This window comes from Pituophis catenifer, unplaced genomic scaffold (assembly GCF_029215685.1).
Source record: "Pituophis catenifer annectens isolate HBS135680 unplaced genomic scaffold, rPitCat1.0.hap2 SCAF_3, whole genome shotgun sequence".
In the NCBI taxonomy this organism is placed as follows: Eukaryota; Metazoa; Chordata; class Lepidosauria; order Squamata; family Colubridae; genus Pituophis; species Pituophis catenifer.
In genome coordinates this window covers 100,381,797-100,403,451 of record NW_027256883.1, presented here as the reverse complement: position 1 = coordinate 100,403,451, position 21,655 = coordinate 100,381,797, and the positions used below count along the sequence as shown (strand labels likewise).

Here is a 21,655-nt window from a genome sequence, read left to right as displayed (position 1 = left end):
TCTTTCAAGAGTCATGCCTTCCTGTGGGGATAACAGAGGCAGGTTCTTACAACATCTTCAGATGTCAACTCAGAAAGCTTTTTTTCCGAAAAGAAACAATGGTGAGCCCAGACTGGTAGATGTATGGTTAAATAATAACTTTCATTCAAAGTGAATATATTCTTAAATCTAAAGAAAAGTTAAAGTCAGAAGGATGTGTCTGTCATAGATTTACATATATACAATTGAAAGTTTTAAACTAGACAAAAAAACTACGGGTCTGGAAAAACTATGGGCTTGGGAAAAATTAATTTGAAATTGTATTGTGTGGTAATGATGAACATTGCTGAGGTTTATAAACTTATTATTGAAATTGAATTTGGAGAATGAATATAAAACAAAACACGATTCAATGGGCAAAGAATTTTGGGTGTAATATAATGCTTGAACTATGGAACACGTGGATGAAGGGTTTAAAATTTACATTGAACTATAACTTGAAAGAATTTTTTAAATAAAATCATGTGCCATTGTTATTTAATACTGAATAAATTGTTAAAGATGCATAAAGGTCTTAGCAGATCCCAAATGGCAGAAAAGGCTACATAGGTATGTAAGGCAGTGGAAGTTACTCTATAGACTGAAATTCTAGAAAACAAAGCTGAAATTGCCACTGTAGATTGAGCATACGGTGAGCAGTTTAATCTATTAAAGAAGCAAGTGTGCAGTCTTCAAAATTTTAAATTGAACAAATAGTGTCATTCCATCTGACACAGGTTCATGAACTTGAAAAGTAGTGTTGTAAGGATCTGCCTCAGCTATCTTCTTAGGAAAGCATGACTCTTGAAATGGTAGCAGTTAAAAAGGAAACTTTTTCTGAGAGAAAGTGATTGCACAGAAGTCAGGTGGAATCTGAAAAGCCTGTGCAAAGTATCAAGCTATTTTTCCCTCTTCAAACCCCACCTAATTCCCAGTCCCCCAATAGCCAATAATATGCCACAAAGGTGTTTGTGGTGGTTGGTGCAGCACTTTGCAGCTTGGTGGCCTTCTCTGCTGCACTTGAAACAGGCAATGGAGTGTGCTGGCTGGGTTTACCTTTCGGTTGCCTCTCTCTTCCTCTCTGAGGGTGATTTCTTTCAAACTTTGGCCGAACAATACTGTTTCAGGTCTGGTCGATTTCCACTTCCTCAGCCAGCATACACCAGTCTTTAGAGGTGAGCCCTCCCCCCCATGACACATGCAGTGTACAGGTCATCATTAAGCCCATCTTTGAAACAGCTCATGAGGATGTCTTCTGGCCAGTCAAGATGACATGCCAGGTCATGAAATATTCAGCCATCGGTCTGTTCCCTTACTGGACAGTCTTTATGTGATCTCTGGCTTTGCAATTGGCTAGGGGATCTTCAAACTGCCATTGGAGTGCTGTCATAAACTCAGGGGTATCTGAGTTGTGGAGGATTACCATCCATCGGGCTGCAGCCCTTTCTAGTGCCAGCATGACAACTTTAATCTTGGCTCCTTCATAGGGATCTTGTGGCCATATTCCTGCAAGTAGGTCAGGACATGGGCCAGGAAAAATCCCAGTTGTTGGGGGTTCCCATCAAATTTCATGCCAGGGGGGGTAATCTTCCACCTCCATGGCCCTGCTGCCTCTCCCACCCTTTGAACATTGGGGCCCCTGGTGTCTCTTGGCTGAGGTCCCATAGCTGCAGCAGCCCCTGCCAGGATGGCAGGCACTGTGACTGTGGTATCAAGAGACAAGGGTCTCCATTCCCCCTCCTCGGCTTGGCTCCGGCAGCCAATATACCTCCCATGCTTTCAGGCTCTGGAATGCATCCATCATGCAATGCAGCATGATTAAGTTTATCCCCTTCCTCTCGTCATCCTCAAGTGCCTCCAACTCTTCTTTCCAGCCACATTGGCAGCTGTCTTGGATGAGGGCGACTCTCTTGGTCCACCCCTCTCAGTCATCTTTCTTCCCAATGCTGATGGACCATCTGGGTCTCCCAGGCTGGCAGCTTCCTCTGTCCATCCTCCAGCCTTGGTTTCTTGATGAGTCTTGCCAGAGGCTTCCCCCCAACACTCAGCCTTGGGTGGACATAGTTTGCAAGATCCCCACAGTAGGGCTGCTTGCCTCTCTGGGTTGACCACTTTGCAGATTCCACTTAATGTAAGGACCTGCCTCAGCTAACTTTTGAGGAAAGCATTACTCTTGGTAGTTCAAATTGTAGTTCAAAAGGGAACTTTTACTGAGAGAAAGTGATTGCACAGAAGTCAGGCAGAATCTGAAAAGCCCGCATAAAGCATTAAGCTCTTTTTCCCTCTTCAAACCCCACCCAATCCTCCAGTCCCCCAATAGTCCATAATATGCCACAAAGGTGTTTTGAGAAACTCCAAGACGTTAACTTGATAGTAGTTTACTCTCAGGGCACTGCAACCTTGGGTAAACTGGTTCTAACTGAGAAGAAGCCCATCCATCCAGCCCCTCCCTAAATCCCCTGAAGTAAAGCAAAAGGGAAAACATGCAAAGAATTCAGCTCCAGCTACTTGCCCCCTCCCTCTTCAGAATGACAGTATCCCATCAGGGACCTGACAAGTGTAACACTTTTATACTACTAAATACTTGCACCACTGTGCTGTTGTTGTTGTTTCTGGCTTTGTGGACCAGTGTGGAAGGGAGGAGAGAGGATGGTTCTATGTAAGCTGGGTGCATGTGTGTGCAACTCTATTTGCACGAGCAGCAGGCATACACACCTGCTGCTCCCACAAATCGAGCTAACTGCATGCATGCATGCACTTATCTGCCACTCACACAAATAGAGCTGTGTGCATGCATGCACTCGCTCACCACTTGCACAAATGGAGCTGCGTGCATGCGTATACTTCTCCACCGCTCATGCAAATGGGAACTGCATGTGCACATGTGCTTGCCCACCACTTGTGCAAATGGAGCTTTGTGCATGTGGTCATATGCTGCTTTTGTGGCCTGATACTGGGCTGTAGCTGGCCCGGTACTGGGGGCCTGCCCTAAGCAGTCTTGCAGAATAATTGCATATTGGAGCCATCTTAACTATGCACTTACATAGATGTTGATTAATACGTCTTACCACTGTGGCTGGCCACAGAAACTAGAAGATTTGGCTAATCCCTAGGAAAGTGAGATGTGCTAAAATGGATTAAAGATTTACACTAATAATTAAGGAAAGTTAAGACTGGAACCTCATAATGAAAGCTGAGCTTGGAAATTTGCACACGTTCCTGTTCAGAATGCTGGGAAGAGGCCAATTTCAATAAAGATTAAAATAATCCTCTGTTAGGGTTTATTTTAACTATCATCTTGATTATTCTATGAAAACAGAATAAAATAAATTCTTGTAACTGATTATGAGACCAAATTTTTATTTCTGTTTATATAAGCAACAAAAACCCTGCCATGTGTAGGTCAAGGGCATTAGTATTCAAGTAAACCAAACAGGTAAGACGACAGCATCAGGCTTGTAGAAAGCCTAGAATAGTGCTTAATCCTCTGGGAATGGATTCGCAATGGGACTCCAATAAAACAGCATTTTTGATACTGACTATCTTTGTTCTTTCAGGTCCTACCAACTGCATGCTCCTTAGCATAAGTTGCTAAGGAGAAAGATCCACATGGAATAGACCTCAGGCTTGCAGGGATGAAGTTGCTACATCAAAGCAGACTAATCCTAGCTGGAAAAGCTACTCTCTACTTGGCGTGGTCAGACCACCAAAAGGACATGCTACTGTTATCAGTAAGGCTGGCAAATTCCATATTCCAATCATTCATTCCAAAAGCAGAACAATAATCACAGAAATAAGAGCATGTTGTAGAGTAAACAAACATTAGTGGAAATCCAAGCCCCTCTGTGCTCTTGAAAACTTTGCTAAAGTCAATGTTTTACTAATATGTGTCTTTTAAGAGAACAGGATGTATTAGCATGCCTCCACTGATAAGAATTCTATTCTTCATCATACTAGGGCTCAGTATGAGGTACTTGCAATAAGCCCAATCTCATAGACTGAAGCTTCTACCGTTAACAATAGAAAAAGCAACTAACAAATTATTCTAGCTCATGGTAGTTGGCATTCATCTCTCACACAAATGTTTCCCTAGCAGCTCTGGGTGGCATATTTCTGATGCACGATGGTCTTGTTTCTTTCAGAGGGCAAACCACATCCTTCAGATCCCAAGAGATCTCAGCCATGTAGGGGGAATGAATAGGATAAAAAGGTTCTGGGTTCTTTGCATATGTAGTGACTCAGATAAGACAACAGCTAAATTGTTTAGATTTGTGTGCATTCTTGTGCCCATTTTAACTTTGAAACACAATGCCTCTGAGGTCTTTATTAAAGTGGTATTTGACTTGTAAGTGCTGTATACTCAGGAGCAATGGATATCACATTGCCAAGCATTGACCAAATCTTGCTACTGAGGAACTGCATTTTCTTTATTGAGTATAGATCTGTCTCAGCACAGGGGAAAGACACCTTTTCTAGGAATGCAATAAAGAAATTGGTATTTTCCTAGCTAATGGTAGGAAAACAGTATTCCAAGGATACTGTTCTTGTTTCCACAAATCATATAACTCCTGTAACATAATCAAGCAGCAACTTGCTTTGAGCTTTTTCATTGTGGTGTTCAACACAAAATGTCTGAACATGTACACATGGCAGATATCTTTGCTCAGTAAAAACCCTGGAGGTTCACATGAAAATTCTGGATAGATTTTCTTTCTAGGAACAAAGACTTGAATCTGAATTTTGGGATCAACTAAACCCTTTAGAACTTTCCTATCATGCTCTTCTGTAAATGTTAATTAAAAAGCCATGATATAAATCCTACTTCATTTTTGTGTGTGTGAAATCAAAATAATACTAACGCATTTAAATGCAGTAAATATGGAAAAATATAATGGTTCAACATCTATTGCTTTTCAAAAATAGAACACACGAACTACTGCTCTGAAGAAAGCAGTAAAAGAATGAGAATAGGAAAAAATGAACAGATGTCTAGATCTATGAAATAAATCTGTTGGAATTTAATCTACAGAGACTCTCCTGCCATCTCTGGAAGCTCCTGGGCCCAATGCAAATTTTCTTACTAGCTTGCAAGTTCAGTGTCAGGTTTCGATGCTATCTCAAAATAAATGAACTTCCAAACTGCCAATCTTTAAGGAAATTTTCTCTTTATTCGAGCACAGCAACCGGATCCTGGCTCTTCGCGGTCAATACTGACCTTTGCCCCCCAATCCCCCCCTTTCCGATCCCCAATTCTCTGCTTCTCATTGGCTATCTTCCAAGTCACTCTCCTGATTCCTTTTCCCATCAGTTCACAGGAATGTTTCCCCACTCCTCATCTCCAAGGAGACCGAATCTTCAAAGGGAGTTAGCAGGCAAAAGTTCAGGCTTCATCCTCCCTTTTCTATGTCAGCGCTGAGACGCTAACATCCAGCCCCTCTCCCTTCACTCTCCCAGTGAGGCCTGCGTGAGACAAACAACAAGTTTAGTACCTTACCCCGTCCGAGGGTGTGTCCCACCCCCCCTGGCTTGTCCGGGTGATCTGCATGGAATTTAGCTATAAGGCAGTCAGCTTGAATGTTCGTCCTCTTCACCCAGGAAGCTTCTGACAAGGGTAACCCTTCCACTTAATTAAGTATTGGAGGTGCCCTCTGTGCCACCTCGAATCAAGAATTCACTGTACTTTATAGTGGGTTTGGCCTCCAATAATCAAGGGCCCTGGGGGATCACGTGGCGCCGGCCTTAAAGTTGACCCTTTCATAGGCTTCAGGAGGCTACTGTGAAAAACAGGGTGTATCCTCCCTAGTAACCGGGGCAACTGCAATTGTACTGTAACTGGGTTGATTATTTTTACTATCGGAAATGGTCCTATGAATTTCGGCCCCAGTTTTCTGGTCGGGAGTCTGAGTCTTAAATACTTGGTGGAGAGGTAGACTTTCTCCCCTACTTGGAACGGCCTCTGGGGGCTCAGTGCTTATCTGCTTGTTTCTTATAAAACCGTTCCGCCTTGTCTAATGCCTTCTTGACGTTCTCTCAGGTTTCTCTCAGCATTGCCATCCATTCGGTCAAGCTAACTGAGGAAGGAGGCTCCCTTGCATACTCTGGCATGGGGACGAAATCCATGCCGCTCACTATCTTAAATGGGGTTAGTCCTGTACTACTGTGAACAGCATTGTTATATGCGACCTCCGCAAACGATAAGAGGTCCGCCCAGTTCGATTGTTGGTAGTCAACGTAGCACCTCAGGTACTGCTCTATCATGGCATTCAATCTCTCCGCCCCCCCCCCATTGGTGCTCGGGTGAAACGCTGAGCTGAGACCTTGGGATGATCCTATGGATTGAAGGAATTCCCTCCAGAACTTCGCTGTAAACTGGACACCTCGATCGGAGATGATTCTTCTGGGTACTCCATGCAGGCGGTAGATGTGTTTCATGAACAGTTTGGCCAATTGGCGGACTGAGGGTAGTCCGCTGCAGGGTATGAAATGTGCCTGTTTGGAGAATAAGTCTATTACAGTCTAGATCACTGTGTTTTCGCTGCTCCTTGGCAGTTCGACTATGAAGTCCATAGCAATCTCCTCCCATGGCCTTGACGGTTCAGCTACTGGCTGCAGCAGCCCCGGGGGCCTTCCTGATCGGGTTTTCATCGTGGCACAGATGGTACAACTTTTTACATAGCTGTCTACGTCTTTTCTCATGTGGGGCCACCAAAACTGTCTCCGTGCTAAATGCAGAGTCTTTAGGAAACCAAAATGTCCCGCTGGTTTGACGTCGTGACTCCTCTTGAGGACCAAGGTGCGTAAGGTCTCTGGGACATAAAGTTTCATCCCTCTCCATGCTAGGCCATCTCTCTTTGTCAAGAGATATTAATTGTCTCGGAACCAGGGGTCCGCCAACATTTCTGCCTTGAGCCTTGTCGTTAGGTCACTTGCTGGTTGCCCCTGCTGGTCTCGATGCTGCCGTCTGGTGGTTACCTGGCCCACTCCTTGGGCAGAGGGGATGATGGCATTCACTACCTGCTCATGTTCACTGTTGTATTGAGGCATTCGGGAGAGGGCATCGGCCAGAAAGTTCTTCCCCCCTGGGATGTGCTTCAGCTCGAAGTTGAAACGATTGAAGTATTGGGCCCACCGGACTTGCCTGGGTGATAACTTCTGTGGGGTCTTGAGGGCCTCCAGGTTTTTATGGTCAGTCCAAACTCGAACGGTGTCTGGCCTCCTTCTAGCAGGTGTCGCCAGGTTAACAGTGCCCACCTCACCGCGAACGCTTCTTTTTCCCACGCCACCCATTGTCTCTCTGTGTCGGTGAGTTTGCGGGATGTGTAGGCACAAGGTTGCAGGTCCCCCTGGCTGTTCTTTTGGAGTAGGACTGCCCCTACTGCCACATTGCTGGCATCTGCTTGGATGACAAAGGGTTGTTCGGGGTCAGGATGCTTCAAGACCGGTTCTTTTGCAAACATTTGTTTTAGTGTCTCGAATGCCTGTTGGCAGGCCGGGTCCCACTGTAGAGGTTGTCGCGGGCAGGGTTTCGTTGTCAGACTCCCTGTCTTTAGGAGGTCCGTCAGAGGTTTGGCAATTCTTGCAAAGAAGGGGATGAATTGCCTGTAGAAATTTGCGAACCCCAGGAAGCTTTGTAGTTGCTTGCGGGTGTGAGGGGGTCGCCAGTCTAGGACTGATTGTACTTTAGCCGGGTCCATCTCTGTCCCCTCGTTTGACACTCGGTAACCTAAATAGTCTAGTCGCAATTGGTGGAACTCGCATTTTGACAGTTTGACATAGAGGTTCGCTTTCAGCAGTTTTTCCAGCACTTTGCGGACGAGAGATATGTGTTCGTCTATGGTCTCCATGTAAATGAGAATGCCATCTAAGTAGGCGAGGACCCCCTCGTCTAGAACTTGTAGAACGTGTAGAACTTCATTTATCAATTGCATGAACACCATTGTCTATGTAGTTTCGCATTTCTTGCATTTCACAGGGCGTCATGGCATACAATTTAGGTTAAGGTAGTTTCGCCCCGGGGATGATTTTGATGGTGCAGTCGGCATCGCGGTGGGGAGGTAGGACGTCACACTCGGTCTCGCTAAATACCTGTGCTAGGTCTTGGTACTCTTTTGGGATCTGTTCTGCTTCATGGGAGATGTTGGATGTGGCCCCCAGCTGCTTCGCAGTGCCCTTCGGGAGGGGCCCTTGTGTCGGTGCCATCTTCTTTTGTTCAGGCGGGGGAAGTTGGGGTTCGAGTGTGGGGGGTATCTGTCCTGGTTGGAGCGGCAGAGGTTGAGGCCCCTTTGCTATCCTCAATCTGCGGGTCCCCTCTTGCCACCAGATGATTGGACCCCACTTGTCTAGCCAGGAGAGTCCCATTATGACTGGATCGGCCATCTTGGGGGCTATTATGAACCGAATCGTCTCCCAGTGATCCCCTAGTTCTAGCTTCACTGGCTCGGTCAGTTGTGTGGCGTAAGCTCTGCCTACTAGGGTCCCATCAACTTGCTCAAATTGAAATGGGTGGTTGAGCTTCTTAGCTCAGATCCCCAATTTTAGGACTGTGGGTAGATTAATCAGGCACCTAGTGCAGCCCAAATCTATCAGGGCTTGGAAAGTCTCTTGGGTTCCTGTTTTTGGGGCTGTTAGGCGTATGGGGAAAAGGAAAGGGTGGATGGGTCCACTCACCATCGGGTCATCTTCACCATCGTCCTGGCTGTCATACGAGTCGGGGGATTGGTCTCCATCATCCGGGACTCCCCTTGTTTCGGTCAGGTGGGGGGAGATTTCGTGGTGCATTGGTGGCTCGCTTGGGGCCCCGTTCCCATTGTGCCTTTGGCTGAGGGTTTGGCCTCGGGCCCGGGGTTCCACACGCTGCTGCTAGATGGCCCATTCCCCCACATCTGTAGCACCTCATTGGGCTCCGCGGAACGAAAGGCCTTTGGGTAGGCCGTAGTGCTGTGGTATGTGGTCTCGGGTCCGATTGGTATCTTTCCCTGGCCTCTGGTTGCTTTAGCATGTCGTTGGCGCGCAGCCCCCTTTCAACTTGCATCGCCACGCGGAACCATTCGGAGAGTCGGTTTGGGATGTCCCAATAAGTGGTCACTTGGGCGATCCACTTATCTAGGCTTGTTCTGAAGAAATACACTAGTAGTCGCTCTGGTAAGGGAGGTAAGGTGCCAACGACTCTTCTGAACTCACGAATGTGCTCCTTGATAGGCTTCCCTCTCTGCATTAGGTTTCTGAGTTCGTCTTCCACATAAGGATCCTCCCCGGCTTCCTCAAACCTCGCCCATAGTAGTTGCAAGAAACCATCTGCGTCTTGCAGTTGGGGGGCTCTATTCTTGTAGAGGGCTGATGACCAAGTCTTTGCTTCTCCCTCCAGCCCTTCTGAAATGGCATTGACTAGGGCTCTGGGGAATGGATAAAGGTGCCCATAGCACTCGATATAGATCTCAGCTGCGTCGAGGAACTGCGCTACCTGGTCTGGATCCCCATCGAACTTCCCTCTGAACCGGGGTGGCTCTGCCCTCGGTGGCCCCTCCTCCCATAGTGGGGCTCTGTGAACCTGTCTAGGGTGTCGTTGGGCTTCTTCCTCATCTCTCATTCGGGGGTGGGGGGGCGATGCCCTGTTTAGGCTGGTATGCTTGCTGGGCAGAGGAGGAACCCATGGATGTACACTGGTATTTTCTTTCCTTCTGGTGTGTGTGTGGGGGGCTGCGCTTCCGTCTATGGTGACTTAGTTCAACAGGGTCAGCTGGCCTCCTTCTATCTTTGGGCCTGCAGGATGGACCCTCTTCCAGTCTGACGGCACGTTCAAAATCTTGCTTTAATTCCTCCATGGGGCTTTCGAGTGGCAGCTTTGAAGTTTTCTGCTGTCTGGCCCGCTGCCAGTCCCATAACCAGTCCGCCCTTCCCAATTCACTCAGGGGCTTCCCCTTACCTTTAGCGTCTGGAAAGGGGAACTCAGCTTCTGCAGATTTTGGCAAAGTCCACCAAGGTTCATCATTTTTTCTTCTCTTGGGCTGGAGCACGATCGTCTGTCCTTGGTAATTCTGTGGCAGTGGGGGGGGGAAGGGGGGGGTTGCAGCTTTGCTGGGGGAGGGGGTGGCCCCATTGCATCCAAGCTGGCTGGAGTAGGGAGGGGGGGCTGGTTCACAGCCACTTGAAGTAAGCTTTCAGTAGAGAGTTGGCTTTCTGCCATGGCTTCGGAACCTTGGCACCACTCCGTCCAAACATCTGGCAGGGAGCTGGAGGGCTGGAGGTTTGCCAGTTTGGTTTGGAAAGTTGTGAGTATTGACCATCTGTCAGGTTTCGATGCTATCTCAAAATAAATGAACTTCCAAACTGCCAATCTTTAAGGAAATTTTCTCTTTATTCGAGCACAGCAACTGGATCCTGGCTCTTCACGGTCAATACTGACCTTTGTCCCCCAATCCCTCCCTTTCCAATCCCCAATTCTCTGCTTCTCATTGGCTATCTTCCAAGTCACTCTCCTGATTCCTTTTCCCGTCAGTTCACAGGAATGTTTCCCCCCTCCTCATCTCCAAGGAGACCGAATCTTCAAAGGGAGTTAGCAGGCAAAAGTTCAGGCTTCATCCTCCCTTTTCTATGTCAGCGCTGAGATGCTGACATTCAGTTTAAAAACAGTTGATGAGGGCTGTTGATATGTGGGTGGATGTGCTACTTCTGATCATCTGTCCAGCACTAACACTGTAACTGACCACTGCTCCTGCCTCTAGCAAGCAATTCAAAGTTGCTTGCTTTGGAAAAGGAAACAACACAGAAGGATTTGCCTTTCTCAAGAATCATGTATTTAGCTTTAAATACTTTCTGAATAAATCATTTAGCAATTGAGAAGGCACAGTTTTGTGTGGGGCCAAACAATATGGGAGTGCACAGTATGGTGCAAAGTGGCCAATAAAAGCTGAGCTGAAGCAGCCCCTACTGACGTTATTACCTCAGTCACCACCACTGAGGTATCACAAATTATTCATACAGCAAAGCTTGTGTTTGGAGAAGGTGGGAAACACTTTAGGGTCAGCTCATCTTAATATAAATTTAAACACCTTGGCTCTGGACTACAGATTAATAAAAAAAAGCATCGTGAGGTCATTTTAAGGAACAGCAATTTTTAGAGAGAATTGTTAGGGAGATGTGTGAGTGAGTGCTAAATTCACAAGTTAAGGGAATTATTTTCTCCAAAATGATATCCTTTTCGTTTAATAAACTCACCACCATAAAACTGTGAGCCTATTGGTCTTTTTCAAGCACGACAACTATTTACAGAAAAAAATAGCACAAATTTTTAATGGAAATCTGGAATCTGAGTCTATTGGATAATAAATCAAGCAAGCAAGCAAGCCCTCTCATCTAGTAGTTACACATTTTGGACCTGAAATGAGGCTACCATCTCTTCAACACTGGTCATGTTTAACTGGGTCTGGATACATTTTTTTGTTATTTAGACCAATTTGGCAAGGGCAGTTGGGTGCATACATTTTAAAAACCTCATTCAAAGCACATGAAACAGTTTTAGGCCACCTGTAGCTTTTTCTAGTGTTACTCAGGTATTCTGGAGGCAATTTGAAGTCTCTCCACAATACTATTATACTAGCACAATGAAGGTTGTTCATATGATTATAAAAACAATTTTACAAATCTTTATTTCTGAAGAAAACATTTTAAAGAAACATTTTATTGATTTACACAAGCAAGGTTACAAACATTCCCCCCCCCCCCATATCTGGAAAATTTAGCTAGGATTAGAAATTTATAATGCACACTTGCTGTACAACTATACCAAAACCAAAAACTGGACATTCTAATGCAAAAAAGAAGATAGTGAAAAATGTAAGTATTACCTGTAATTATATATATATATATTATATTTGTTCACGAAACATACAAGAATATATATATATCAAGCTGATGAAGGGAGGAGAACTTGTGGCTCAGAAGGTTAATTCAACTGCCTAACATGCAGGAAGCCCAAGTTCGAATCTGAGTAAGGGTATGGCTAGCTGATGAAAGCTAAAAAGCTTGAAATAGATCTATACTAGTCTCCCTTTATTTCTTTATCAGCAAAATATAAATTATATATATATATATATGTAGGTCTTTGGTTATTCGGGTCTTCTCCCATGTAAAATTGGAAGTGTCTTGGCGACGTTTCGACGAAGTCTCATTCGTCATCTTCAGGCTGGTGTTCTCGGCTTCGTGCTTCCAGGAGCAATGTGAGATTGCAGCTGTCTCTTCCTTTTAACTGCTAGTGGGGGTGTGAGCTGATTGGGTGGGAACTTGGCTGTGTTCTGATTGGGTGGAGGTGTGTTCTGATTGGTTAGAGGCTTGGCTGTGCTCTGATTGGATGGGGGGTTGGTTGTGCTCTGATTGGCTGGGTGTGTGTTCTGTTTGGGTGGGGGCTTGGTTGTGCTCAGCTTAGTCTGAGTTGTAGGGGGATTTGAGCTGGTGAGCTGCGTTGTTGTTGTTTGGCTTCGTGTTTGTGGCCGTGCGAGCTCTTCATGGTGGGTGTCAGTCTGCTTCATGTATGGATTGGAGGGGTTTAAAGTGGCTAATGATGCAGCTGCGGTCTGGCTTCTGGTCCTTGGTCGTGGCTCATTATCAGTGTGGGTTTGAGTCTGCTTTCTGCGTGGATGTGTGGTGGTGACATCCTGTGTGGCTCTCGTGAGTGTGGGTCTGGTGTCATTCGTCGTGTTAGGGACTCGTTTGTCAATAAGGGCGGGTTTCCAAATGGCTGGTAGGCGGGAGGTATCGTCTCGTTTGTTCATGCTGTGTGGGCGTTTTTCTATCTCGATGGCTTCTCTGATTATTCTGTTGTTAAAGTGTTCAGTTTTGGCGATAGTTCTGGTCTTTTTAAAGTCAATATCATGTCCTGTGGCTTTAAGGTGTTGGACCAGGGAAGAAGTTGGTTCCTCTTTTCTGACTGAGTTCTTGTGTTCTTCTATGCGTGCACTTATTCGTCTGTTGGTTTGTCCGATGTATGTGGTGGGGCAGGCGGTGCATGGGATTTCATATACTCCTTGATTTTCTAACTCAATTTTGTCTTTGGGGTTCCTTACGATGGTGGATATTTTTCAGTTTGTGTAGAATGCTGTCTTGATGTTATGTTTGTGGAGGATTTTGCTTATTCTGTCTGTGGTGCCTTTTATATATGGGAGGAGGGCTTTGCCGTTTTCTTGTTCTCTGTCTTGGATTTTAGTGGGGGTTTCTTTTTGGATTAGGTTGGTGATCTTATTTCTTTGAAATCCATTGGATGTTAGTACGTTAGTGAGAGTGTGTAGTTTGGTTTTTAGGTGTTGTTCATCAGCTAAGCGTTTTGTTCTGGAAATGAGTATCTTGGCTACAGAGTTGATCTGGGCAGGGTGGTGGTGTGAGAGTGCGTGCACACACCTCCACCCAATCAGAACACAGCCAAGTTCCCACCCAATCAGCTCACACCCCCACTAGCAGTTAAAAGGAAGAGACAGCTGCGATCTCACATTGCTCCTGGAAGCACGAAGCCGAGAACACCAGCCTGAAGATGACGAATGAGACTTTGTCGAAACGTCGCCAAGACACTTCCAATTTTACGTGGGAGAAGACCCGAATAACCAAAGACCTACATACAAACACCCGCGAAAACCTGAGAAAACAAATATATATATATATATATATGATAAATATATTTCATTTTTCTGAAAAACTAAGAAAAAATGTCATCATTGTGCTCAGGAAAAAAATTGAGGAAGGGCACCTCCAACTGATACCCTTTTCCAGACTTTCAGACTCATGGAAAGTCCTGGCAAAACACTTAAAGGAAGCTTCTCCAAGAGCCAAATATATATATATATTCCCAGTATTTCCTCCACAGGATAAATACAAACTGTTCAAGGAATGAGGCAATAGAAAACTTTGGCTATTGGCTTCTACTTATTTATTTTATTTTATTTTATTTTATTTTATTTTATTTTATTTTATTTTATTTTATTTTATTTTATTTTATTTTATTTTATTATTTTATTTTATTTTATTATTTTATTTTATTTTATTTTATTTTATTTTATTTTATTTTATTATTTTATTTTATTTTATTTTATTTTATTTTATTTTATTTTATTAGATTTTTATACCGCCCTTCTCCCACTGGACTCAGGGCGGTGAACAGCCAAGAATAAAAACATCACATACAAAATTTAAAATTATTTTTAAAAAAGAATTAAACAAATTTTGGCCCAATAAATTTAAAACACCCCAACTAAAATCAATTAACAATTAAAAAATCTAAGGGGGGGGGGGTTAAGCCAGCCCGGCTTGATGAAATAAAAAAGTTTTAAGGATACGGCGAAAAGCACGGAGATCTGGGATCCTACGTATCTCCGGGGGCAGGTCGTTCCAGAGGACAGGTGCTGCCACAGAGAAGGCCCTCCCCCTGGGGGTTGCCAGCCGACATTGTCTGGCCGACAGCACCCTAAGGAGTCCCTCTCTGTGGGAGCGTACTGGCCGGTGGGAGGCTATATTTTGCTGAATGGTATCACTGAAATTCCAACTATTTTAAATAAGATAAGTTCAGTCCTTTCTTCCTCAGCTCAGGAGCTTATCCCAATTAGAAAACATGAGCAGTGTTGTAAAAATAGTACATACCATATCACTTAAAATCAAAGACAATTTGTATTACTCTTCTTACACTGAATGCAACAGATTCTCTTTAACTTCTTTAAAATGTGAGAAAATGACTTGGGATGTGAATTTGATCAATCAGCTTTGAAGTGTGCATGATGTAACTATTAAACTGATTTTGGAAATTTATCACGAATTAGTTATAAGCTATACTATAGCCTTCAAATATACTAAGCAAACATTTTTCTAAATTTGTTGGAAAAGATAATTAAATTAATACATATTCTCATCGGTTAGCAATGGCCATTTACTTGTTCATTTTGGTTGAAAGTTTTTTTTTTTAAAGGAAAACATGCCACTACTAAATTGGGCAATTATTGCTAACACAGCATTATTGTACAGTTTTGTCAAATCATGTGAAATAGGACAAAGAATGCTGTAGTGGCCTAAAGGTGAAGATGCTCAATCAGAAGGTTGAGAGTTCAATAGGGCACAAAGAGAAAATGTCTGTAGGCATCAGGAAAGGCATCCACCCAGTAAATGCTCAACTCCATTCAGTCCCCCTGATTCCACCCCGAATAAAGAGATTACAGGGTCATAAAAAGAAAAAAAAAATGTAAAATAGGACAATAGAAGAAATTAATTTTTGTTTCTAGTGACTAGGATTATTACTGAAAAACACTGGAAAACTGCATTGTTCTTCTAGTACAATTATATTTGAGGGTGTAGAAAATAGTATTGGTTGAAAAATTAAAACAGCACCAAATACAATTGGACAGTTCTTTAATTAAAGATAATTTTAATTTCATTTGATCTTTATCTTTTAATTCATATTAGCAAACTTTTAATATAGGTAGTCCTTACAAGTATTTGTTTAGTACCATTTAAAGTTAGAACAGCACTGAAAAAAGTGACACATGATTGTTTTTCACACTTAAAACCATCGCAGTATCCCCATGGTCATGTGATCAAAATTTGCAGGCTTGGCAACTAGAATATATTTATGGTGGCTGCCATGTCCCAGGGTCATATGATCAGCTTTTGCAACCTGACAAGCAAAGTCAATGGGGAAGCTAGATTGATTTAACAACTATGTTACTAATTTAACAACTGCTTGTGATTACATGTGATTCATTTAACAACTGTGATAAGAAAGATCGTAGCATGGGGTAAAACTCACTTAACAACTGTCTTGCTTAACAACAGGTTTTGGGCTCAATTGTGATCGTAAGTCAAGGACTAGTACATTAATTGTGCTACATGAAACTTATGGGGTAAATATAAGGAAAATGATTTTTTAAAAATTGAATTTTTGCTTTTGTAAAATTTGTTTTACTTTGTTCATTTATATTTTCTGTTTGAACATTTTATATTTTATATTAAAAATATTTTCAATTATTTTTATTTTTAAATAAAATTTAACAGTAAAATAATAAAATAAAATAAAATAAAATAAAATAAAATAAAATGTTTCACTTCCCCTTTCCCACACATGGCTTCTAAAAGTTGTCCTGTCTGAACTGTTGCCTACCTAGATGGTAGCTTCTATTTTGATTTTATCTTTCTTCTTTCTCCCCTTCCCTTACAAGCACAAAGTACAGAGATGATTGACAGTTTATGAATGTAAGAGAAGAGTAGGATGCTTATCCTTTTGATTGTAATGGTATCTCATTAAAGAAGAATGGGGGATAGAGACTATAATAGTGAGCAGGAAGTTGTTCAGAGGAGAGAAGAAAAAGGGAAAATAATTCTCAAAGCAATGTAAAAATGGAAGCATAACCTCTCACCACATTATGAATTAAAAACAGCTTTGTAAAAGCAAGAGAAAATGAGGATGAGTTTCTAATACTGCACTTTCAGGAAGGACAATTGGCTATAGTTGCCTCATTCTTTCAGTAGCCCCAGATGTGATTACCCTCCCTGATCCACCAGTCATTAATGGGATCTGCTGCTCAGCTCACTTTTACTTTACAAGCCTCATTCTCCAACACAAATTCTTGCTTTCCTAATGTGATAATGAATCTGGTATTTTTTTTCTTTTAGAAGAGATATATTCAGGTCTTGTGACTCATGTTTGGAAGCTTTTCTTTGTCTCACTGACCCGAGCCTCCACTTCAGTTGGATTTTCCCGATGGAGGGTTGGAAGTGCAGTATGTTGGCCCTCTTCCTTGCCCAGTGCAAACTGTGCTTGAGGCAGCCCAGTCTGCTGCTCTATAGAGACAGTTGGAATTAGTTTGTGTTCTGATATTCTATCAGTGAGATTCTGTTTATTTGGTTCCACCTGAAAGGTCCTCTCAAAGCATGGTTTTGTTAAATCAGTTTCAGATGCTCTTGGAACCCAACAAGGGGGCAGCATGCTGGATGTCACCTGATCTGAAAAACTAATTGGTTTCTTAGCCTGATCCATAGGAGGCAATAGGGAATGGTTGGGTTCCAGAAAATCTATGTCTGTAAAGCTGCCCACCTCTTCATAGACAGGCTCTGACTCAGCTGGCTCCTGCTGTTCTGTATCTTGATGCATTTTCATTGGCTGTAAGGGGGTCAAGATAGAAAGTGTGAGATTTGTTCTTTGGGCTTGAGGGAAAAAAGATTCTGTGTTCATGATGGGTTGCTTTGACTTTGGGGCTTCAATTGAGGATCTTATTGTCCAGGGTTAAGCCAAACAGGCCACTCAGAGATCTATGCATAGGCTTGAGTTAGACAGTATGAACACTTGGGATCAACCCAGTGGTGAAATCCATTTTTTTTTACTACTGGTTCTGTGGGTGTGGTTTGGTGGGAGTGGCAGAGGGAGGATAGTGCAAAATCCCCATTCCCTCCCCATTCCCTCACCACTCCTGGGGGAAGGATATTGCAAAATCTCCATTCCCACCCCACTCTGGGGCCAGCCAGAGGTGGTATCTGAACTGCTCAAAATTTCTGCTACAGGTTCTCCAGAACCTGTCAGAACCCTGGATCAACCCGAACTAATAAAAATGTTTGTTTGGCCTTGTGCTTTGGAGATCAACTAATAATTACTTTTTGACTTCCGGGTTGGCTCCGCAGCACCATTGACGGTCTTTTTAGACCGCCGCCCCCGTGATTCCGTTGAGCCGTTCTGACAGCGTTAATCAGCTGTCAAACGGCTTGAAAATCTCCCCTTCGGGAAAAGAAGGGGAGGAGAGCAGGTGGGTGAGGGTAGAGCTCCCTGAAAACCCCTGGATTAATTCCAGGGGTTAGGAGGGTGAGAGCTCCCCGTTCAGCCCACTGAAGCTCCGGATCCGGGGGGACTCTGTTTTTTTTTACAGAGCTAGGTGTTGCGTCCAATTTCTGCTGTCAAACAGAAGATTAAATGATTTCAAAAAAGCAGGCGGAACAGAAGCAGGAGGACAAGCTTTTTGCAAGTATAACACTTAACTCCGGGGATAAAATGTTTCTAATTGGATTTTCTGAGCTGGAAGTTAAGATGGCGTTTCTTTGTTGCGATTTTAAAAGGGAAAGTTAGAAAAAGTTTTTGCTAACAGACTCGTGCTCAGAGACTGGCTTTAAGTTGCTGGAATAGATTTTGAAGAGCTGTTTGGGAAAAGATTGTTTATAAAGAAATTGCTGAATGCTGCTCAAAAGGATGGCTCTGACTTTATGATTTTATGGTTGTGGGAAGAAAGAAAATTTCTTTAAAATAAAATGGCTTCTAAGAAAGGAGATCTTGAAAGTGCTGGATGCTATTTGGAGGTGTCAGAAACGAAACAGTTGTCTGATTTACAGAGTTGTAAGGATTTTGATGCAGAACTTACAGAATTTATAAAAGAAGCCATGAATAATCATACTGCAGCTATAAGTAACCAAATAGCAATTCTTAAAGGGATAACAACAGAAATGACTGAGGAAATCAAAACAACTACGGAGCATGATGACAACTCAGGAGATATTGCAGCAGAGAGGGTGGAAGAATTTTCTCAAGAATTTTCGAGCTTACTCTCTGCTCTTTTCGGAAAAATTGATAGAATCCTTCAAAATTATGACTTGGTTTGGAAAAAAGTAGTAAATGACCAGACTTTCGAAGTTTCAGAAGATGAAGGAGACTTGTCAGTGGCATCTATACATTTAATAGAAAAGAAACAATTGAACTTTTCTTCACAAACTCTTGACAAACTTTGGTTTTACAGACGAAGGAATGAACTGATTTATATAAGCATGAAGAGGCGATTTGGGGGCTCTAAATCAGAGGAAACTTTTTTAAAAAGGGGACAATTTTTGCAGTTATATCAACCTCAAATTAAAATGAAAAACCTCCTCAAAATAGAAGTAGGAGGGATGCAGAAAGATTGGAAAAAATATAAAAAGAAAGCAAGAATGGAAGATTAACCTTTTCTTTTGGCTTTGTAGTTGTTCTACTCATGGTTAAAAATGATTATGTTGTAGGTATTATAACTACTGAGGGGGGAAAAAGTATAAAGTTAAATATTGATTTTTAAATATGATGTACTAATGGTTGATTAATCCTTTTTGGTTTTTTAGTTTATGTATTAATGGTTAATTATGTTGTTGATTATCTTTTAAATTTTAAAAATTGGAGGGAGGAATAATGAAGGGGGGAAATTTAGAAACTTAAAAAATGTAGAAATTTAATTAGTGAATATCTAAGGTTTATTTTTTGTTATGAGATTTCAAAATAAGAAACCAAGAATGGAAGATTAATTTTTTTTTTTTTGGCTTTGCAGTTGTTCTATTTATGGTTTAAATTGATTATGTTTTAGGTGTTATAACTACTGAGGGGGAAAAAGTATAAAGTTGAATATTGATTTTTAAATATGATGTATTAATGGTTGATTAATCTTTTTTGGTTTTCTAGTTAATGTACTAATGGTTAATTATAAAAATGTAGAAATTTAATTAGTGAATATCTAAGGTTTATTTTTTGTTATGAGATTTCAAAATATCTGAACTTTGAGAAAAATAGGAGGGGGAAAAATGTTTTTAGGTTTGAATGTTTAAGATTTGTTAATGGTTTTAAAATTCTTAGAGTTATTGGATTACATGTTACTTTGTGTTTATATAAAGGGAGGTTGATGAAATTGTAAAAGGGGAGTTAAGGGGTCTTGGGAGTTATTAAATCTTGCAGTTAGCTAGTTTATTTTAGCGAATGTTTGGTGAAATCTATGCCCTGTTTTTGTTCTGGGAAGTCGGGGGTGGGGGGTGGTAAGGAGGGGTTGAAGATTGAGTTTACCAAATTGATTTTTTTTTCTTTTTTTCTGATGATAGTATGAATGATTGTTTATATTGTATACTTGTTTGATCAGAAAATAAAAACTTTTTTATTAAAAAAAAAAACCTAATAATTACTTTTTGTGTTTTAGGTTCTAACTAAAGGCCTCAGCGCTTTTTGAAAGATTTTTGACTTGAAGGCAAGTCAGAATGTTCTTGGGGGCTGGGCTTCAAGTCAGTCTTGGTTCCTAGCAACTGCCTGGGGATATCCTTTTTGGCAAGTTTTCAGGAGTGGTTTGTTTGTGTAATTATTCTCTATTTAAATATTTTCATCTTAAGTCATATTAAAAAAATACAATTTTGTAGCCATTTTTTGAGATGCTCTAGGAATTGCACCCAAAATGTCTACAGTTGTTTGTAGCTCAAGGATATCCAGTTGTGCACTTCTGCTTTAAGAGCTGCCTTCATAGGCCCAACATTTAATGGAATTTTAAATATACTGAACTATGGCTTTAACAAATCAACAAATACTTACAAAGAACATGGACAATATCCTTCGAGTGTGTAAGCGATGCTGAATGCAAAAGAAAAAAAAAAGTAGACAGATGAAGCTGTAACAATTTCACAGAAAAACAGGAAAATAAAAATTAGGACAATCTGGAGAGTTTGTGCACATAGTTCTTGCAAGAAAGATAGATAACCTATCCTTTGTGAAGAAGTCATCCAGCCATCTAGGCAAAGGGAAGGTTATGCAACAGATGCATTGAAAAGTGAAATCTATGTCACATCTATTGGTCAGAAAGGGCCTGCTTTAAAGGAATAAATGCTTATTATCAACTAGGTTCTTGCTTCATGGGCAGTGGATGGTGGGGGTACTGATGGATAAGGAGTATTTATTATTTATTAAGGTGGAACATAAAAACGTAGTGTTCCTGCCAATGACTATTAGGATAATGCAACAGTTTGCATACTGACTTAATACATGAATTTCGTATTATGTCATACAATAAAGTGATGCTCCTCGAGCCCACATAAACTCAAAATGACTGCATGATATAAATAAAATGTATGCCCTGTGTGCTTTGTAATTCATTCTTGTTTCAAAAGTTTGGCTTCCAAATGGAACCTTACCAAGGTTTGATTAACAGAGAGCATGACTGGATTACTGCTGTCTCCATGTAGGGAAATCAGAGGCATGGTGCCAAACTTAGGCTTAGTCAAGTCAGAAGAAGAGAGTCGACGTAGATGAACTGGGCAGATTCTGTCATGCTACATGAAAGGCAGTAAATAATTATTTAGTGATAGTAACATTAACAGCATGACTTGTTTATCCATTTCCTCTTCTCATGCACATATTTATAGTGTTAGTGTATGGAGATTGCCCACTTGAGTTCTGGATTTTATAAATAGTCCTTAAATAATTTTAAACGTCAACCAAGGTTATCCATCAATTCAGGGTGCAGTATCATCAGTACACTCTCTGTCAAAAGGCTACATAATCTAACATAAATTTTTCTGCAATCATATATTATTTAAAAAACCTAAGTTATAATATAATTTTGAATTAACTATATATTTCTCAGTGTTTAATCAATACACTATATTAAAAGAGCATCAGCATCAGCAGCTGCAACTGAAGGAAAAAGAGATTTACTACCTTTATATATTTTTACACTAACTGTGATTATATATCATATGTGTGTGTGTGTACACACACATACATACACACACATATGTATACATACACATACATACTGTACATACATACATACATACAGTGGTACCTTGATACTCACTGTTAATTGGTTCTGGGAGGCATGATGGACACTAAAAATGAGTATCAAACAATTTTTTCTCA

General features: G+C 41.7%; 2 protein-coding genes across 5 annotated transcripts in view; one reads left to right on the top strand and one right to left on the bottom strand.

The window, feature by feature from the left end:
* The window catches only part of RELL2 (RELT like 2), an 88,032-nt gene extending 67,291 nt beyond the window's left edge, over nt 1-20,741 (top strand). For 2 of the 4 annotated variants that reach the window (XM_070939167.1, XM_070939165.1), the window contains one exon: nt 3,576-4,837. In XM_070939167.1, the coding sequence (XP_070795268.1) occupies nt 3,576-3,600 (25 nt within the window). In that variant the 3' untranslated portion in view covers nt 3,601-4,837. Of the gene's footprint in view, nt 1-3,575; nt 4,838-6,052; nt 6,102-19,949 lie in introns of those variants that run through there. The other 2 variants (XR_011600154.1, XR_011600155.1) reach the window with 2 other exon arrangements.
* Nucleotides 8,014-21,655, bottom strand: part of LOC139315011 (arf-GAP with Rho-GAP domain, ANK repeat and PH domain-containing protein 3-like) — an 87,609-nt gene continuing 73,967 nt past the window's right edge. The window contains exons 9-12 of the mRNA XM_070941035.1: nt 20,929-21,066; nt 20,333-20,371; nt 8,686-8,877; nt 8,014-8,265 (exon numbers count right to left, since the gene is read on the bottom strand). Coding sequence (XP_070797136.1) covers nt 8,014-8,265; nt 8,686-8,877; nt 20,333-20,371; nt 20,929-21,066 — 621 coding nt within the window. The remainder of the gene's footprint in view (nt 8,266-8,685; nt 8,878-20,332; nt 20,372-20,928; nt 21,067-21,655) is intronic.